Source organism: Phalacrocorax aristotelis, chromosome 19 (genome assembly GCF_949628215.1).
Source record: "Phalacrocorax aristotelis chromosome 19, bGulAri2.1, whole genome shotgun sequence".
NCBI classification, from domain to species: domain Eukaryota; kingdom Metazoa; phylum Chordata; class Aves; order Suliformes; family Phalacrocoracidae; genus Phalacrocorax; species Phalacrocorax aristotelis.
The window spans coordinates 1,369,353-1,384,665 of NC_134294.1; the positions used below are offsets into that span (position 1 = coordinate 1,369,353).

The 15,313-nt window shown below is 51.1% G+C and overlaps 1 protein-coding gene across 12 annotated transcripts in view; it reads left to right on the top strand.

Moving 5' to 3' along the window:
- EIF4G3 (eukaryotic translation initiation factor 4 gamma 3) overlaps positions 1 to 6,847 on the top strand; it is a 152,259-nt gene extending 145,412 nt beyond the window's left edge. For all 12 annotated transcript variants that reach the window (XM_075114085.1, XM_075114075.1, XM_075114081.1 and 9 more), the window contains 4 exons: positions 457 to 603; positions 1,745 to 1,826; positions 3,285 to 3,431; positions 4,356 to 6,847. In XM_075114085.1, the coding sequence (XP_074970186.1) occupies positions 457 to 603; positions 1,745 to 1,826; positions 3,285 to 3,431; positions 4,356 to 4,537 (558 nt within the window). In that variant the 3' untranslated portion in view covers positions 4,538 to 6,847. The remainder of the gene's footprint in view (positions 1 to 456; positions 604 to 1,744; positions 1,827 to 3,284; positions 3,432 to 4,355) is intronic.
- Positions 6,848 to 15,313: the final 8,466 nt, after the last annotated feature.

Genomic DNA, 15,313 nt, shown 5'->3' on the forward strand with positions numbered 1-15,313 from the left:
TTAGCACTCAGGAAGTGCTGCGCTGCAGGAAATGAAATGGCTTACCAAGGCCCGGGGCTTGGTGAGGGGACTGTAGATCCTCTGTCACATTTTGCAACGAATTGGGGCGTTAGCTGCAATTCCTTTGAGCGAATGCCAGCCCTGCTAATTGCGTTCCAGCTCCCCGTCGTTTTAGTTGAGCAATATGCGCTTTATTTTGTGTGCAGTCGTGTCGTGCAGGGCTGGAGTTGCTCTGAGATGCCGGCTTGTCTTCGCTGGATAATGCAGTTCCCGCGTGTTTGTAAAATGCTTTATAATCTTTGGAACAGAAAAAGTCTATAAATTGTCGTAACGGTAACTTAGCCGTTGAAAGATGCCAGAAAGCAGGATGAAGTGTAGCTTACTGCCTCAATTTGGTATAATTCAGCATAGGAAAGTGTATTTAACTAATTCTCATCGTCACTTCTGATGTTGCAGAAGTTGGACTTCACGGAGTCCGACTGTTCCAGTTCCTCAGAAGCACTTTCAGAGAAAGAACTCTCTGCGGAAGACCTGAACAAGCAGCTAGAAAAACTCATTGTTGAGGACAAGGCGAACGATGAACAGATCTTTGACTGGGTAGAGGTACAAAGACTGTTTTCACCCTCCCTGCACGCAGCCCGTTAACTGCCTTTGTAAATATTTTCTCACCTAAAGGAGCATCTCTGCAGGCTCCTCCATAGGCACAGGACTCGAGGATGATTAGGTCTGGGCCACCAACGCTTCCAGAGAATTAAAATCTAAAATATAATCAGTCTGTTATTTCAGAGTAGACTTTCTGACACTGAGGACGCTGCTTCTGGCCGCTTCCTGCATTTTAGACCCAGCACACCGTTACATTCTGTCTTCCCAACAGAGGGGGTAAAAGCTTCCCATTGCTTTTTGCAACATGACCTACCAAATCCCGCCCTGCCCAAGCGCACGCCCCGCCGTGCTGCGGAAGCGGGCTGGGCAGTCACTGAGGGCACCTGTACCCTCCCCACTGCAATGGACCGGGCACTGTAAGAGAAAATAAAGAAAAAGGAAAAAAAGGGTTTTTTTTAAAAAAAAAAAAGCCATGTCAACCCACTGATTTTTTTTTTTTTTTGCCCTCTGCCTCTGGCTGCACCCTTTAAGCCAGATGTTTAATCTAGAGCCTGAAGTTATCCCCAGTCTGGTTCATTTAGATCTGTGCTTACAGGGAAATCCTGGTTGGCTTCATTTCAGTTATTTCCATTGCGGGAGCAGTGCGTTAGAAAAGTCATTTTTCTGCTGCTGTTGAAGTCGATACTGGAATGAAAACAGCCCTGTAAATCTGGGGACACCCACAAGCTCTTTGTAGTCTTGGACAAGTTAAATAGCCATTCTCTGAACAAAGCAATCAAATCGCCGCCCAAGGAGCATGCTGTAAAATTTCTTGAAAAAGCCTAAAACTCTTTTCCAACGCCCTTACGCATTTTCTAAGCCAAGCGTTGTTGGTTCGGTTTGTTTATCGAGACAAATGACCAGTTGTGGGAGCAGTTTGGTGGTGCCTCGATCGCGTGAGGCCTGTTGTTGCACGTTTGGGTACCTGAGCTAGCTTCAGGAAGGGAATGGGAAAGCCTTTTTGCAGAGGGGTGAGCTGGATCCCTACGGCAGCAGCTTTCCGTGAGCTCGGACTTGCTGCCAAGTTCAGCAGTGGCGTTTGGAAGTGGTTGCTCTCATGCGGCAACGTGTTTTTAACTGGTCCATTTACTCTCGATTTCAGGCTAATCTAGATGAAAGCCAGATGAGTTCACCTACATTCCTTAGAGCTTTAATGACAGCAGTTTGTAAAGCAGCTATTATAGGTGAGTAACTCCCAGCGTAAACACCACACAAACCAAACATGAAAAGAATTTTTTTATGTTTTTCAGGTTTATATCACTTTTCCCTCCCCCGAGGCCGTTTTTTATCACGCACTAGGACTTTTGCACCGTATTGAACCCTAGTGCTCGAGAGCAGGATGTCCGTTCCCGCTGCGCGGCCAGGCGCTGTGCCGGTTGCGGAGCTCTCGAGGCTCTGGCGTGTCCCGGTGACCTTGCGAGAGCTGACGTTTCAGACGACTCTGAGTAATGCCAGATTGTTCATTGATTTTTCTAGTGAAGGTGGAAACGCGTAGATGTTAAGACAATTAATTAGCATTTCCACTCCTGTGTCGGCAAGTACGCGTGGGCGCCCTACTATCGCAGATTGCCACGTGCGAGTCGGAAGCGTGGGCTGCAGAAGAGAAGCCAGCCTGCATCGCTGTCTCCTTAATAGTTTTAAGTCCCAAAGTTTCCATTTTGGAAAGAGGGTTTATGTGGATTACTTGAATGCACGGCAGTTGGCTGGAAACGGGGGCAAGGGGGGGTTCCCAAGTCAGGAGCGAGCCTCAGACCCTCGGGGCAGCTCGACTAAAGCGCTGCAGCCAGAAACATCTGGTCGGTTCACTTGGTTTCCTTGAACTTTACTATTGGCGTCTGGCAAGGCAAAAAATTTGCGCTTGTAAAGCAGCCGGTTCTGCTCGTAGCTGTAAGAGTCACGCTTGGAGAGAACTTCTTGCTGCGAGGGGAAAGAGCCCGGCGCCTTTCTCCTCCCTGAGAACAGAGCCTTTGTGATGCCACCTAGTGTTAACGGCGAAACGACGCTGGGTTTGGTGACGGACGTTTAAGGGTTCCCTGGTGTGTATCAGGACCATCATCTTCTGGTTTACGTTTTGACCTTGCCTCTAATTGAGGGTGGTTTTTTTTTCCCTTTTGTTTTCAAAATATCACTTAATTGCGTTGCATTATCTACTTAAATGCTGCTGAATAATTTATCCATGTTGCTGATGGGACTCGTAATGCGGATTGTTATATATTCCTGATTTCCTACATCACGTGCAGCTTGTGAGTCTGTTCCTCCATAGTACTTTTAGAAAAAAGATATAATTTTCTAAAAACGTTCTATACAACTGAAATTTTAGCCCTAGAGATTGCACGCGCTTTGGACTTCAGTGGCCTGTGGAAACACAACGATTTGCGCCGCAGAGTAAGGTTGTCGTCGTTCTGTGTGTGTCAGCAGGCTGGTTAGGGCCAGCGTTGCTGGCTTGGGTGGATTTAGGGGGACTGGAAGAAACAAGACTTCCAGAAAAAGCCATTGATCAGAAATAATTCCCATCATTTCTTGTCCTCTTTCCTCTCCTCACTAACCTGTATCTGATTTCTATTTGAATAAATGAAGGCGATGAAAGATCCGCCCCGCTGCCGCGTACCAAAGCTGACCCTGATCTCTCCTCTTCCCCTCAGCGGACGCTTCTAGCCTCTGTGTGGACACTGCTGTGGTCAAACAGAGAGTGCCGATCTTACTCAAGTACCTAGACTCAGACACGGAGAAGGAACTACAAGCACTTTATGCACTACAAGCATCAATAGTAAAACTTGATCAGCCTCCTAGTAAGTGTCGCCTCTCTGCTGGGGATTTGAACCCTGACAGTATACGGGAAGGTGGTTTCTGCAAGGGTCTAGAGGTAGGGGCTGGGAGAGGATGTGCTTTGCCTTACTTTTGTCCAGAGCAGATGAGCGAGATCTGCGTACGGTGGTTCCTGCTTGTCCAGACCCCAGCTTTGAGAGCAGTGGAGGTCCCCAGACGCTTGGCCAGAGGCCAGCTCTTCTCTCGGTTGCTCCTGTAAGCAGCCATGCAGGAGGAAGGACAAACCTCTGTCGATAGAAAGAGAAGAGAAACAAGAGCAGTGAAAAATAATCTATTGCGTTTACCATACCTAGATGTGTGAGAGCAGCGGGCGTCGTAACTGCATCGCTGCACCACAGGTGTCGGTGGGCTCGGAGGGAATAAAATGAGGTGGGCAAGTGATGAGTCTTGTCCCGGAGGCACTGCAGAACACCGGTGCTGGGAAAGAGGCGAGGGAGTTGCCAAAGAAACAGGGATTGCCGGGGAGTGTGCGGCGCAAAACCAGAGCCCAAAACAACCCACGGCCTTGCGCTGGTCGTTCCTTGTCCCTCCCGCCGAGCGGCGAAACATCGGGCGTTGGAGAGGAGCCAGGCTGCACGCTCCAGGGAGAGGAGGACGGTGCTGCTGTGGGCTCTGTTTGCCGGCCAGTCCCTGGACAATACGCTCCCACGGCTCCTTTCCCACGGAGCCCGTGTTATCCGACGGCATCAGAGGGACCCGTTTTCCCTCTCAGCCGTGCGTAACCAGCCGGGAGGCAGTAACTCGGGAGCAGACTTTCCTTTCACTTGTATCTGCATCTCTTGCATGAAAGGTCACGTTAATCCCCTTATCCGTAACCGCGTCTTTGTCCGCCGACCTGGACTGCGCAGTGCTGACAGCTGTTCTCTCCCGTTATTCCATTATTGCAGATTTGTTGCGGATGTTTTTTGATTGCCTGTATGATGAGGAGGTAATATCAGAGGATGCCTTCTACAAGTGGGAAAGCAGCAAGGACCCAGCGGAGCAGAACGGGAAAGGAGTAGCGCTAAAATCTGTCACAGCGTTCTTCACGTGGCTACGGGAGGCCGAAGAGGAGTCGGAGGATAATTAAAACTTAAAATACAGAGGGGGAAAAACAAAAGAAAACAAAACAGAAAAAAAAAAGAAACGATTTAAGTATTTTTTTAAAAAGTTTCACGTCTTCGCCAATCACAGTGCAGCAAGGCCAATTCTCGCGCAGACCCCCCCTTTCCCCCACACGTGCACGAGTGGGAGAGGTAAAACTAGATAAACACAGAGGTGATCATGGAGGAAAAAAGGTACTTGAAAAAAAAAAAAGTAAACTTCAAACCTGAGGGCGGGAGCACTAAACCAAAATACATGTATTATTTATAGAAAATATTTTCGTTTTAATCTTTTTTTTTTTGTTTCTTTTCTTTTTAAACAAGGACTCATACTTACAAAAACACAAAGCGAAACAAATCTGTTTAGCAAAAAAGACAAAAAAAGTTGAAAACTTTTAATTTATTATTTTAAGGACTGCAAATGCCAGTGTAATTTTTAAATTTGCAGTTTCTGTAAACGAATTGTATAATAGAACAAAAGCAGAGAAATAAATTTCCCTCCCCTTCATATGCACCTCAGTTTTGTTTCAAAGCATGATAAATAGACAAAACTTTCGAGGGGGTTGGGGTAAGCTAGACGAGGAAGAGATCAATTTTTGGTTTTAATTGTCATCAGATTTTTCTGCCTGCCTCTCAGCTTGCTTCAGAAATTTAAAAAGAAAATAGTAATCAAAACGTACATAACCTTGGAACGGAAGGAAATGCATTTGAGAAAACCGCTGCGGACCAGAGTGCTCCATTCTGTGAAAGTAACTCATTCAAAACAGTGCTACCCTGGGGAAAACCGTACTAGTGATACTTTCAGAACCTTTAGAGCAACTTTAAGGCTTGTAAATACATAGAACAAATATTTAAAAAAAAAAAAAAAAAAAAAGAAAAAAAGAAATTGACTCAATACTATTTCTTTTCACTTTCAAAAATATAAAGAACAAAATAAAGACAAACGTTGCAAGTTTAAAAGAAAGTAAAACGACTTCTCCTTTGACAGCTGCTGAATGTGCGCACCGTCTCTGAGCGGTGCCGGCTTCCTTTGCATTCTGTAGGTCCTCGGTTCCAAACTGTACATGTAGCGTGTGTATGTATGTGTGTCCACCAAAAAAAGAGGGGTGAGAGCAATTGTTGTTTTTTTAAAAAAAAAAAAAAAAAAAAAAAAAAAAAGAAAAAATAGGGGGTTGCTGCTTGGGAGACGTTTTCTGCAGCGAGAACTTGACGGCCGCTGAGCAGCCGGCGGGGCTGCTGTCCCGCGTAGGCGCGCTGGGCTCCCAGCGCGCTGCCGCGAGGCGACCTCGGGGCGCCCGGTGCCCGGTCCCGGCTGGGCTGTTCCCAGCCACGCGGCCGCGGTCTCCCTCGTGCGACTCGGATCGGCGGCGCCGTCCTGGGGACTCGGGGGGGCCCCGGTCGCTCCGGAGGTCGGAGCTGCTCGAGCAGAGGAGCGACAGCCCTTCGCCGCCGCCCAGCTCCCGCCGCTGCCCTCTGCACCCGCCTTGCTGTGCCTGAGGAGCCCGAAGGCCCGTACGGGTGAAAACAAGCGCGCCCTGCGCGAGTCGGGAGGTGGAACAAGCGCTGCGGTGCTCTTCCTGGCTCTGCCCGCCCCGTGCCGGTGTCCGAAGCCCGAGTGCAGCCCCGGTACAGCTGATCAGCGCTGGCTTCGCGGCGCGGACAGAGCGCGTTCTCTGTGCGCCCGAAGGGACCCCCTCCGCGCCCCGACGCCCCGCAGTCCTCCCACCTGAGCTGCTGCTGAGTACGTTAAGTCTCTGGCGTCTCTCTCTCCAACAACCAAAGATGACCTGCAGGCTCTCACTGTGAAGAAACGCCTACCGTAACACAGTCTGCAAAGTTTGTGAAGCCCTAAAATGTCGTTTGTGAACTCTGGTCCGTGGACCACGAGTAACCTGTGGAGCGTTTGCTGGTGGCCTGCGCAGCACCAGCTGCTCACATGATGCTGTCTTTTTCTTTCCAGCTGCTAAATCACTTCTTTTTAAAAAAAAAAAAGAAAAAAAAAAAACACAGGAAAAACAAGAAAAAAAAAAAAAGGGTTCAAATACATTAGATACTTTCCTAATCTTACTTTTACATGTAAATGGTTGCTGTACTTGCGTAAGGATGTTATTTGATCACCGAGGGGAAGGGAGGAGGGTGTCTGGTCATGGCTGGAGGTCCGCGACATCCCTGTTAATGTGTGTTCCACGCCATGAATCTGAGCTTAGAGAATCCATGGCCTAAAACACTAGAGCATTGTTTGGGTTTGGTTATTATTTTTTTTTTTTTTTAGTAACAATAAACCAATTTTCTCTGATGCTTTGTTAAAAAAAAAAAAAAAGAAGAAAAGAGATTCACCCTTGATACATCCATATGTACGTATGGGCTTACACGCCGTGGAGCGACTCCTCGGCCACGTCCCCGCCCGGCCTCGCAGCTGGGCCCGGCGGTTTGGCGATGGGCGCTCTCCACCTCTCCGGACGGCTCATCCGCATGGAAACCCCCCACCCAGCAGGTCTCCTGGTGCGTCTGTGCAACCTCTGCAGAAGGCCGTGTGGGTGCTCTTCTCGCAAAAGTCATTTCCGAGCCAGAACATGAGCGGGTACGTGATGGTTTGTAGCAGTTAAAATAATTCAATTAAACGGATGCGAGTTTATATGTAAATGAGGCCAAATATTTGCCAAGCCGCCGGGGGCGCCTGATGAATTGCCTCTCTGAGGACGGGCAGTGTCAGACCCTGCTGGGAACGTGAGCGTGCGACAGCGGCGCGTGCCGTGCAAGGACTGCCGTTGGGTTATCGACTGCCTTGAACCGGGAAGGAAGAAATTGCTGGAGCCTTTGAACAGGCACGTGAATCTGAGCCTGTCAGGGCAGGGACATTTGTCTGGGGAGGTTGAATCTTTTTGCTGAAAGAGTTGGAAAACTCTGGAGAGCCCGGGACTGGTGAGCGCATGGGTGGAGGAGAGGTGGGAAAGTCTCTCCCCTCCTTGTTTGAGCCTTTTAATGTTAAGTGGGGTGAGAACTTGCCCCATTAATGTCCTGCAAATGCCAGGAAGGCAGTTTTCAGAGGTTATAAGGGTCGCTTTGTTTTGTTTGTTTTTTTTTAGAACTACCCAAAGGCTCTGAAAAGGTGGGTTTGCAGCATGGCAAGCTGTGTGTTTTCTTAAGCCAGCTCAGTTAAGCTTCATGTGAAGTGCTGTGGGCAGTTCATGCAGGAGGTCTTGAGGTCTCCAGCTGCGGGTGTGTTACCTTGAGGTTCAGCCTCCCACAAATGTCACCGCAAGGAGCGTATCCGACACCGGTCTTGGCCCAAAACGGCTGCCTCTGCTCTCCTTGCGCTGTTTGCCCCGTGCCGCTTGCTTACCTGCAGCTGCACCAAGATGCAGTGGTTTTTCGGTCCCCTTCTAGCTCAACGGGCAGTTGTGGCTCCTCAGGATGCAGCCCATGGTCCCAGATGATCTTTGCAACATGTCTTCTCCTGAAGGGTATTCAAATACAAAAAAAACCTGAGATTGGTGAAACAGAAAAGGGGGTAATTAATAAAAAGAGGTTCTCGCAGGATTTGTGGGAGCTTCATTTTACCTGAGTGAGGCAAGGTGAGCTGTGGTCACCCCTGGGTAACTACAGCAAAGCCTAAGCAGGGAGGACAGCAAATTCCCCCAAGGATACTAAAGGTTTGGGTGTGTTGGATTTTTTTTCTTCCCAGTTTTGGTCCTGTCAGGCCTTTAAGCACATCCTCTGGGCAGGCTCATGAACACGGCAGGGAGTTAATGCAGCTCGGCAGGAAAGAGCTGCATTAGAAGCCATTTCCACTGCTGGGAGCCAAGGCTGCCTGCACGCTATCAAAGGCACGGGCAAGGAGGAGCAGATGCATCGCTTGTGTCCCCGCTTATTGCTGAAAATTTCCCCAAACCTGAAGAAGTCAAACAGCAAATTTCCAGGCCGGGTGTCTGCCTAAGGCTGGTTTTTTTCTAGGAAAGTCTTTTCAGAAATGGATCGGCCATTTCTGTGAACAAGGTCAGGGAATTACACCGATAGCAGACGCTCTGTCTGCTTGTGTTAACGTGTTTGGGTGCTAACCTCATTTCCTCAAGAAGCCTCGGGTCCAGGAGCAGACCTTGGTCTGTGGAAAAACCTTCTGGGCCGGGATCAGCGCTCCCTGGTGCAGGAGCTGGTCGCCAAAGAGGCGATGTGGCAGAGGAGGCTCAGGAGAAGGGGATCCTCTGCAGAGATGGCTTTTAGTGTCCGTGAGGCGGGTTTAAGCCACTAGTGACTTACACTGGCTGTTGCTGCATTCCTGTGACTCACAGAGCTTTTGGTTCCAACCCTGTGGACCATTTTTTCTGGTAAAGGAAGAACAGGGCCTCTAAAAATTCCCGTTAACTCGCTGAGCATCCTGAAAACGTTTAAAACCAATTGCAGATGTCAGCATCTTGTTGCCAAAAGGGGTGGCTGTGATCGTTCCTGCTGCGTTCCATTCCAGCGTGAGTCGTTTTTACAGACGAAGGGACCTGGAGCTGGTTGCCTTGTCAGAAGCGTTCGCTGCAGAGCAGAAAAGCTGTTACAACCATGCCCCTGGCGCCACTCGCTTGATATATTTTACAGATGCAAAAGGGTTTAGCTCCAGGGGTGGTAAGCTAAAAATCGGACGCCCCCCAGAGCGCTCTGATGCCCTTAGATCCAACACCTCCGCCTTCCCTGAGGACTGCGCCAGGGAAATGGCTACCACCAGCCTCAAGGCACTGAAGTCCCTTGGCTGCGGGTCGGTATGTGATGGTGGTGAGATGCTGTGTGGTAGGAGTTTGGTCAGGGCTGCCGTGCGCTACGTGGGGGTGAAGGCGTCAGGAGGCGTTCAGGCTGGCAGGTGCTCTGAGCTCCCGCGTCACGCAGTCAGTCTGGCAGAGGGAATTTGGTCTTTCTGCTCTTCGGAAGGTGTTGGCCCTCTGCTGCTCCCTGATCCTAGGCCAACTGAGCGGCACCTGCAGCCAAGCAGCATCAGCAGGAGCGCGACCTCTTCGCACGCCACTTTCTTTTAATAAGGTGCCTACCCGGAGGCTTGCACGAGACACCACGAGCTGATGGAAACGCCAAGCAACGGTTTGACGTGGCCTGGGGGCCATGTGCAAGCTGCAACAACCACAGGATGGAGGCTGGGCATGAGGAGGTGTCCTGCTTGGTCCTGCTTGGCCGCCCGTCTCCCAGCCCAGCTCTGAGGATAGATACCCCGCGAGGAGCCGTTGCAGGAAAACCACGGCGATGGGCAAGCAACCGCAGCGAGAGATCGATTCGTCCCCTCAGCTTCCAGCAGCACGACTAAATCCCTGCCGATATCCGAGGGAACTTCGCTAGAAGCTGTCTACCCTTATGTTTTCCAAGGGGCTCTGCTTGCCACCTGCAGGTAACCGTCATGGAACTGTGGTTGGCTGAAATAACTCTTGCTTATTGAAATGCTGCTGTAGGGATGCCTGATGGTGGGGTGTGGAAAGCTTTGCTCATGTGGCACCGGTTTCTCTTCCTCGTTTTCAGCTGCTAAACTGTGCTGAAATGGCAACAGAAATAAAACCAGCTCCCGCTCCATTCAGCGCTTTCCAAAGGGGAATGTGTCCAAGCGTGCAGTTGCTGCCCCAGCTGCCGGGATGGTTGTGCCGTGGTTGCAAATTGGGAAGGGGAGAGGGGGCCTGGGGACAGCATTCGATGTGTTCAGCTGGGAAAGCCTTGTGTTACTGAGCGAGCGGGGAGAACAGTAAAGCCTGGCTCTGGCACACTTGGTTGCCTCGTTGCAGCCCCCTGCAAGGTTTAAGCAGATACTGTCACAAAGCAGAGTTTTACGAAGCTCGCAGGGTACAGAACTAACGTGGAGCAGAGGACTGTTAGAAGTGTTTAATGACCACATTGCAGAGAACAGCTGGAAGGGAGCTAAAAAGATCATCTCAGCGGATGCAGCTGGTACCTTCAGGTCTCACCCGTGAAGGAAAATTGGTCATTTCAGTGTTGCAGAATAAGCTCTTCTGAAATGGCATCTGGTCTAAATGCTCTGTGCTGTTAAAGACAGCCTAAAGTGAATAATCTGTCGGTCCTGGCCACCTCCCATTTGGTGAGCCAGTTGTGCTGGGAAACGGCGAACTTCACCAAGAGTGGCTGGCCTGAGGAGGGAGCGGGCACTCGGCCTCTTCAGCGCTCTGCAGGGTGGATGTTTTGAGCAGGAGCCTGAGCTGCGGCTGAGACATCTCGAAGAAAAGCCAATCGACGTGATTTCCCACAGAGAAGCGAGCGAGCCAGCACTAGAGCTGACCGTATGCTTCAAGCAAGAGCCATTGCCAAAAACGCTTCAAATTCCTGCTCAACCCGAGGGTTTTCTGCCTTCGCAGCAAGGCTCGCTGGCATGGCGCTGCTCCCTCACGGCTGCAGGACCGGCGCAGAGGCCCGAGTCCAGCCAGGCTGCTGCATGCACTGGGCGTGCTGCTGATTGCAGGGGTGTACGGTGCACGCGCGGCAGCCAAAAATGAGCATTTTGCGGCTGCAGAAGCATCCCAGGCGGGCGGCGTTACTCACAGTAAGTTATTACCTGCCCGGGCGAGGCGAGCGGCTGCTGCGTGCTCCGTGCTGCAGCCTGCTACTAACCGATTTTAATCTGAAATGGTGTTTGGCTCAGAGAGCAAAGGAATTTAGCAGATTCCTGCTGCCAGACGTTAACAGTGGGGACATGCGGCTTTGGGAGAGGTGTGTTGTCCCAGGGTGAAACGCCAAGCTGGTGGCCTTCAGCTTCTCCTTGCCTTAGGGGAGCCGTCATTTCCACTTAGCCTTAAGGGTAGCTGGAGAGGGGCAGCAACAGATATCAGCTGGGAGGTGGTGTAGGGCGACACGGGAAACGCGTGGAGAAAAGATTATTATCTGGTGATGACTGGTCATGTCCTTTGGGGTCTTTAACCTCTTTGTAAATGACTTGGATGCAGGTCTGGAAGGAACACTAATTAAGTTTGCTGATGACACAAAATTGGGAGGAGCTGTTGACACCCTTGTGGGCAGAGAGGCCCTGCAGAGGGATCTGGACAGACCGGAGAGCTGGGCAACCACCAACAGTGTGAAGTTTAACAAGGGCAAGCGCTGGGTCTTGCCCCTGGGGTACGGCAGCCCTGGCTGTACAGACAGGCTGGGGAGCGAGGGGCTGGGGAGCAGCTCTGCAGGGACCTGGGGGCTCTGGCTGATGGCAAGTTGAACAAGAGCCCCCAGCGTGCCCTGGCAGCCAGAGGGCCAGCCGTGCCCTGGGGGGCACCGAGCCCTGCATCGCAGCCGGGCGAGGGGGGGGGATTGTCCCGCTCTGCCCCGCGCTGGGGCAGCCTCACCCCGAGCGCTGTGGGCAGCGTTGGGCGCCGCAGGACATGGAGGGTATAAAGCTACTGGAGAGTGTCCCGAGGAGGCCACAGAGCTGGGGAAGGGTTTAGAGGGGAAACCGTACGAGGGGTGGCTGAGGTCCCTGGGTTTGTTCAGCTGGAGCAGAGGAGGCCGAGGGCAGCCCTCATGGCGCTCTGCAGCTCCCTCCCAAGGGGAGGAGGGGGGGCAGGGCTGGTCTCTGCTCTCTGGTGCCCAACGCCAGGCCCCGAGGGAATGGCAGGGAGATGTGCCAGGGGAGGGTTAGGCTGGGCATTAGGGGAAGGTCCTTCCCCCAGAGGGTGGTGGGGCCCTGGCACAGGCTCCCCAGGGAGGCATCACGGCACCAGCCTGGCGATATTCCAGAAGCACTTGGCCAAGGCCCTCAGAGACCCGGTGTGAATTTGGGGTGTGCTGTGCAGGGACAGGAGCTGGGCTCGATGGTCCTTGTGGGTCCCTCCCAGCTCAGGACATTCTACGGTTCTGTGTCTTTGCTAGAGTGAACCAGCAACAAAGGAGGAAACTGTGGTTAAAGGACGTCGCCTCGCCTCTTCTGAAAGTCTGTATTTCCACTGGAGATGGAAAGGGGTGGGAAAAAAACCCAAAAGTAAAAAGGAGCTCAAGCGTAAAGGCAAGAATTGCGTGTGGGACTGCGGGCTTCATGGGCTGCAGGCGAAAGGCCCTTGGGAGCCTGTGTGTGGCTCTACAAGCGGAGAGCGACTGTGGATGTGAGACACCCATGTTTATTAAATGTTTGAGTCAGTGGTGGTTTAAACCCTGCACCATGCCCGGTGCAAACCCACCGGGTCAAGCTGAAAACAGCAGCAACTGTCCCCTCACGGCCAGGCATGCCACCGGCTGAATGGGAACCCCAAGGCAGAGGAGCGAGGGTCCTGCTCGAGCGACGCCATCAAACCAAAATAACCTGCCTCAGGTACACGTTCAGGGACCAACAGATCTAAGCCAGGCGGTCTGTGGCCCGAAACTGTATGAAAGTCTTTATAAAAACAAATGCACAAAGGTGAGGTAAAAATGGAAAAGGAAAGAACTCGCCAAAAACTTGGGGTGACGACACCAGAGGCAAGGCCTAAATATAATCGGAGATGAAGCTTGGAGCTGCGGGTCAATATTAAAAGAGAATCTGGAGACAAAGGCGCTGCGCTCGCTTAGCCGGCGGGGCCGAGAACGTCAGCGGCAGGAGCTGATTTCAACGTATAAGGTGCACAAGGGTAATAAAAAAAAGGTAATAATAATCTTGTGTTTTGTACTCTGTGTGGCAGGTAGCTGTGAAGCAACACAGGGGCGGCGCTTATTAAATAAAAAAGTGTTCACTTTAAGTAAAAAAATGTGGCAAAATGGGGAAAATATGAGTTAGTGTGGGGTAAGAAAGTTAATAGAGGGGCTTGTGAGCCCTGAATGGAGTTTCCGTGACCAGATGTATTTAAAACAGAAGCACAACCGGTTTCTTGTTTCTAACAGAAGAACAAAACCATGCCGATTGCTCCGGATACGGGGTAGAAACAGTACATCCCTGGACATGCAACTTGTACAGCTACTCCTTGGGAACGGCAGCCATATGTCTAAATGAGCTGGTTTAAACTGCAAGCTGCGCTGGACGGTCGAAACACAAAGCTGGAGGCAAACTTGTAAACGCTTTAGGGCTGCAGAAAGAGGTAATAAAATTGAATGTCTTTTGGAGGGAAAAAAGTCTGTGAACCAGTTGGAACCCTACCAGGGCATGGCACCTGGGAGGGAGGGGAAGGCACGGAAAGTGTTTAGTGGTTATTAAAAGTGCTTAGTACTTATTAAAAGTATTTTAAGATGATGCTAGTGCTCTACACATTCACAGTCGACTCTGACAGCAGCCCCCCACTGAAGCGAGACTCCCCGATGGATTTCCCTGTCCTGCACCGTTGCCTTCCTCCTGTGCATCCTCACGCCGAGGTCACAGGTTCCTGCCAGCGTCACCTGCTGCTTGCAGCACTGAGGGAACAGGGAGGGGAGCACAGATGGCACAAGCCCCCCCCCAGAAGCGGGGGCAGAGGGGAGAGGCGATTGAGCAGCGGGGTTTGATCTTGCTGCGGGATGCAGCTGCCTTCCCCCGGCGTGGTATTTTCTCAAGAGCCCACTCTGGTCAGGCAGGCATGTGGCTGTTAAGGAATGCACAGGGCCCGCAGCTCCCCTCTGGGGTGGATTTAGAGATAAAAAACAGGGAAGGCAACAACAAAAGCTTTTCTCTTCTGCTTCCATCTCAGGGTAGCTCTGCAGCTCAGCCAACACAGGTGCTGGGGTTTTGCACAAAGGCTTGCAGCAAGAAAGGGGAGGGAAGCTGGAGTGATTTCATCTTTTCCTTCTTGGTGTCTTAAAAGGTGGCAGTAAAGGAGCACTTTCCCCCTCGCTCCCCTCTCCTCCACCTTCCAATCCCTCCCCTCCTGCCAGAGGCACCGCAAGGGGGGAAACGCCAAATAACATATTTTTCTGCAGCTGCACAGGTCGTCGTTTTGCACTCAGAAGCAAGACAGGAATGTTCAGCAAAGTGGAGCCATCTGGCTAAGGCGCTTCCAGGGCTGTTCGGCGCAGGAGACAAAGGACTGTACGAAAGGAAAGCATCACGGCAATAATCTGGAGTGAAGAAGATACTGAGCAAGGCCAGGCCTTGGTCACAACAGCGTGTCTTTGGAAGGCGACAGTCTTGGGTGTAGTACACTGTTGCAGCAGCCACCTAAGGGCGGGGAAAAAGAAGTTGGAAAAAGCTTAGACAAGAAACAGTCCAGGCACTATGGCAGAGATGAGACATCTCCACAGTGCTTCAAATGGTATAAGCGATCACAGAGGAGCTTCCCATCTACAGGAGGGATAAAAGGTAGCATGGTGCCCAAATAAATGCATTGTAAAAACACGGGTGGGGGGAGAAAGGTTGGCAGCCCACAAGTAAGGGTTATGTGCAGAAAACAAAGAGAAGAAGCTGCCTGGGCAAGAGGCCACAGGTCAAAAGTTCAGTGGTGTATTTGGTGACAGCTTGTAGAAAGCATACTTGTGGCGGGAAAGGAAATAAGAATAGGCAGGGAAGAGAATGGAGGAGTTGTACCTTAAATTCAAGTGACAGGAAAGTACAGGGATTTGGGGGAAGAAGAAACCAAACCCACTACTCACAGGCCTAGCCAAAAAAAATAAAGCAACAAACTTGGAGCAAGAGCATTGCTAGAGGTATCCTTCTGTTACCTCTCGGCATACCCTGCACAGACCTGAAATAACGATGACGGTGAGAATACCAGTGTGGGTCATGCCTCTGCTCCTCCTTGCAGTAATCCTCACCTCAGGCAGCTGAGGCACAGGTAAAGCTGCCTGAAAGACAGCAAGGAGCACCAGAAAATGGATCCTTCCCACAAGTGAGAACTTGTTAAGTGCGTTTTGAC